This window comes from Rhincodon typus, chromosome 44, assembly GCF_021869965.1.
Source record: "Rhincodon typus isolate 14 chromosome 44, sRhiTyp1.1, whole genome shotgun sequence".
NCBI classification, from domain to species: Eukaryota; Metazoa; Chordata; class Chondrichthyes; order Orectolobiformes; family Rhincodontidae; genus Rhincodon; species Rhincodon typus.
Window position 1 is genome coordinate 1,188,901 of NC_063375.1, and position 4,624 is coordinate 1,193,524.

Consider the following 4,624-nt stretch of genomic DNA (forward strand, 5'->3'; position numbering starts at 1 on the left):
ACGCGCGCACACCGCGCCATGCCCCCCTCACGCGCGCACACCGCGCCCCCTCACACGCACAACCCCAGGCTCCATTGAAGATTTGGCAGCATCTGTGTAGGAAAAGCACAGAGTTAACAGATGCTGCCAGACCTGCTGAGCTTTTCTGGCAACTTCTGTTTTTGTTCCCGATTTGCAGTTCTTTTCGTTTTTTTTTTGATAAAACCGTTAAAGATTTGTTGTGTTCCGGTATGTTGCCCGCACAGTGCTGTTATGTCATCCAGGCTCTGTAGGCCCAGTGTTCGTCTCACCCCACCCCCCCACAGCACTACCAAACTCCAGCATTGTTGGGGGGGGCGGTGGTGGTGGCTCGCGTATTACCTGCGTATTGTATGTCGTACAGTGCTGTATGATCCTTTGCAGCTCCTCATGGACTAGCTCCACGCAGCGCAAGCCCGGCTCCTCCAGACGCTTGATCTGCCGCTTGACCAGCAGCTCGAAGGACACCTCGGGGACGAAGAGGGCAGGCCGCGGGCCCTGTGGGGTGGCGAAGGCAGGTCTCAGTAACACAGGAGGCGATGCACTCGATCACGCGTTTCCCCCCCCCCTCCCCCCCCCCCTTCGGGCAGACCCGGGGACCATCCCTCAGCCGCCCTCGGACACGGTATCCCACTCCGGCCATCCCGGCGGCTCCTACCTGCGCCTGGAGTCACGTGGGGCAGGGTAGGGGCGGTGGTGATGGTGGTCTGGATGGGGACATCCTCCGCGCCTTCCCAATTTATAAACCGGACACAGAGTACACTGGCTCGAACTGAGCTCACATCCCCATTCGGATGAGGATACAGGGGGCATGGTTAGTAAGTTTGCAGATGGCACCAGGATCGGGGGCGTAGTGGTCAGTGAGGAAGGTTTCTCTAAGATTACAAAGGGATCTCGATCCATTGGGTCAACGGGCCGAGGAGGGGCAGGTGGAGTTTAATTCCGATAAACGCAAGGTGTTGCATTTTGCTAAAACAAACAAGGAGCAGGACTTATACAATTAAAAGTAGGGCCTTGGGGTGGTGTTGTAGAACAGAGAGACCGAGGGGGCTCAGGGGCATAATTCTTTGAAGTTAGCGTCACAGGTAGACAGGGTGGGGAAGAAGGTGTTTGGCACGCTTGCCTTCATTGCTCAGACCCCTTGAGTGTTGGGAGTTGGGGACGTCACGTTGAGGTTGTACAAGGACTTTGGTGAGGCCTCCCCATTCAGTTTTCAGTGACCCTCCGAAGAGCATCCCGCCCAAACCCAACCCGCCTATCCTATTACCCTGCGTTTCCCATGGCCAATTCAGCTAACCTTCACATCTTTGGATGGCGGGAGGAGACCCACGCAGACACAGAGATACTCCACACACAGACGGTCACCAGAGGGTGGAATTGAACCCGGGTTCCTAGCCCTGTGAGGTAACAGTGCTAACCACTGAGCCACCGTGCCGCCCACTCTTCTGGAGTATTGTGTCCAGTTCTGCTCTCCCCGTTTTCGGAAGGAGAGGGCTCAGGTTGTGATATACCAGGTGTAGCCGGGAATGGAGGGTTTGAGCTACAAGGGGAGGCTGGGACTTTTTTCACTGGAGCGTAGGAGGCTGAGGGGTGATCTTATAGAGGTTTATAAAATCATGAGGGGCTTGGATAAAGTAAACGGTGGGTGCCTTTTCCCTAAGGCAGGGGATTTCAAAACTAGGGGGTGTATTTTTAAACACAAGGGCAGAAGGATTTAGAAAGGACACGAGGGGCAAATTGTTTTTAAAACACAGGTTTGTGTGTGGGATGAAGTGGTGGATGTGGGGACAGATACAACGTTTGCAAGACATTTGGATAAGTATATGGATGGGAAAGGTTTGGAGGGATATGGGCCAGGAGCAGGCACGCATGGGACTAGTTTAGTTTGGGGTTATGGATGGGTTGGGCCTAAGGGTCTGTTTCAGTGCTGTGTGGTTCTACGGCTGTCTCGTTACAGGGCAGCCACCAACCCCTGCACCCACCCCCACCCCGCGCCTCCCCGTACCGTAGCGTTCCGAATCGCCGTCAGCACATCCAACGTGGTCAGCCCCGTCAGAGGGTCTATGGATTCCAGCGTCCGTCCGAACGTCTCGTGAAAGATGTAACAAATCCGGGCCCCTCCGCACCTGCCAGTAAACACAGCCTCGAGTTAGCCCAGGGCGAGGTTTACACCGGAGAGGCCCAGGATCCAGTCCCAGACCTGTACCGAGCTAACGCTCTGTCGTCTGGTCACCGAACTTGACAACAGGTTTCGGCTCAGGGAGACAGAGTCAAAACCTGTATCAACGAACCACTGACTTTTGTTACTGGTTAAAACAATTAGTCCCGTTTGGTTAAAACAGTACTGTTTGGTTAAAACAATTAGTGTCGTTTGGGGAGGCAAGTGGCCTCGTGGTATTATCAGTGGTCTGTTAATCCAGAAACCCAGATAACCCTCTGGGGACTCAGGTTCGAATCCCCGTCATGGCAGATGGTGGAATTTGAATTCAATAAAGAAAATCTGGAATTAAGAATCTAACGATGACCGTGAATCCATTGCTGATTGTCGGAAAAACCCATCTCGTTCACTAAAGTCCTTTAGGGAAGGAAACTGCCATCCTTACCTGGTCTGGCCTACATGTGACTCCAGACCCACACAGCAATGTGGTTGACTCTTAACTGCCCTCTTGTGCAATTAGGGATGGGCAATAAATGCTGCCTCACTAGTGACCCATAAAGGAAAAAAATACAGAAAGATTTCCAGCTTTTGTTTTAATGTGAAAAGGTTTTGAGACCTAGCCTTAATCAGCTGCTGTTGTGGGCTTGAAGTAGAAACTATCTTTTCCCTCTCTCCGTTACAGCTCACAAGACCGGACTTCCAACTCTGTAATTAATTGAGAATCTCTGAAACGCCGCTGGATGCAAAGGGACATCACCTGACGAAGGAGCAGCGCTCCGAAAGCTTGCGATTTCAAATAAACATACCCTGGCGTCATGGCTTGTGACTTATTCCATCCCAAACCAACACCAGCACCTCCACATCATTTATTGGTCAGTGCGTTGAGTGTAGGAGTTGGAAGGGTCATGTTGCGGCTGTATTGGTGAGGCCACTTTGGGAATACTGCGTTCAGTTCCGGTCTCCCTGCTGCAGGAAGGATGTTGGGAAAGGGTTCGGAAAAGGATGTTGGTGGGTTTGAGCGACAGGGAGAGGCTGGGGCTATTTTCCCCCTGGAGCGTCGGAGGCCGAGGGGGTGACCTTATACAGGTTTATAAAACCATGGGGGGCATGGAAAGGGTGAATAGGCAAGGGGTAGGGGAGTCCAAAACTAGAGGGGGGCAGGTTTAAGGTGAGAGGGGGGGGGAAAGAGATCTGAGGGGCAACTTTTTCAGGCGGGGGGTGGTGCGTGTGTGGAACGAGCTGCCAGAGGAAGTGGGTGGGGGCTGGTACAATGACAACATTTAAAAGGAATCAGGATGGGGACGTGGATATGAAGGGTTTAGAGGGACAGGGGCCAAATGCTGGCAAATGGGACTGGGTCAGATTAGGATGCATGGGTCAGACCAAAAAGGGTGTGTTTCCGTGACTGTATGGCTCACGGCCATAAGCGCTAATGCCAGATTTTGGCACCCCCCCCAATCCCCTGTGTCCAAAGGGCGCACCGCACACGTCCCCAGGGAGGGGAGGCAGACTCACAGCTCAGAAGTCTCGATGTTCCTGGCCGTGCCCTCGATGGTGTTGCAGTACTCGGTGGCAAACTTGGTGATGATCTGCAGCAATGTGGCGTTGTGGTCCTCGATAGGGTGCCCGTAGCTGTTCAGCATGGACTGGTACTGAGCGGTCAGCACGTTGACCTTGGTTTTCAGCTCAGGCAGGCAGTCTCTGATGTGATGCATGAGTAACCTGCAAAAGTCGGGGGGGGGGTGGGGGAGGAAACAGAAATAAAATAGTTCCAGTCTCTGTGGGCCACTCTGTGTCTCCCACTCCCCCCGCATCAGACACTCCCAGGGACTGTACAGCATTAGATACAGAGTAAAGCTCCCTCTACACTATCCCCCTCATCAAACACTCCCAGGGACAGGGGGTTAGATACAGAGTAAAGCTCCCTCTACACTGTCCCCCATCAAACACTCCCAGGGACAGGGGGTTAGATACAGAGTAAAGCTCCCTCTACACCGTCCCCCCCCATCAAACACTCCCAGGGACAGGGGGTTAGATACAGAGTAAAGCTCCTCTACAATGTCCCCCCCATCAAACACTCCCAGGGACAGGGGGTTAGATACAGAGTAAAGCTCCTCTACAATGTCCCCCCCAATCAAACACTCACCAGGGACAGGGCGTTAGATATAGAGTAAAGTTCCCTCTACACCGTTCCCCCCCCTTCAAACACTCACCAGGGACAGGGGGTTAGATACAGAGTAAAGCTCCTTCTACACCGTCCCCCCCATCAAACACTCCCAGGGACAGTACAGCGTTAGATACAGAGTAAAGCTGCCTCTACACTTCCCCCACCCCCCATCAAACACTCCCAGGGACAGTACAGCGTTAGATACAGAGTAAAGCTGCCTCTACACTTCCCCCACCCCCCATCAAACACTCCCAGGGACAGTACAGCGTTAGATACAGAGT

General features: G+C 53.3%; 1 protein-coding gene and 1 long non-coding RNA gene across 3 annotated transcripts in view; one reads left to right on the top strand and one right to left on the bottom strand.

The window, feature by feature from the left end:
- Positions 1-2,998, top strand: part of LOC125487717 — a 6,549-nt gene extending 3,551 nt beyond the window's left edge. The window contains exons 2-3 of the long non-coding RNA XR_007266075.1: positions 403-832; positions 2,859-2,998. This is a non-coding gene — a long non-coding RNA (uncharacterized LOC125487717). The remainder of the gene's footprint in view (positions 1-402; positions 833-2,858) is intronic.
- si:dkey-32e23.4 (dynamin-1-like protein) overlaps positions 1-4,624 on the bottom strand; it is a 12,797-nt gene that overhangs the window by 3,590 nt on the left and 4,583 nt on the right. For both annotated transcript variants that reach the window (XM_048619862.1, XM_048619863.1), the window contains 3 exons: positions 3,692-3,898; positions 2,024-2,144; positions 361-516 (listed from right to left, as the gene is read on the bottom strand). In XM_048619862.1, coding sequence (XP_048475819.1) covers positions 361-516; positions 2,024-2,144; positions 3,692-3,898 — 484 coding nt within the window. The remainder of the gene's footprint in view (positions 1-360; positions 517-2,023; positions 2,145-3,691; positions 3,899-4,624) is intronic.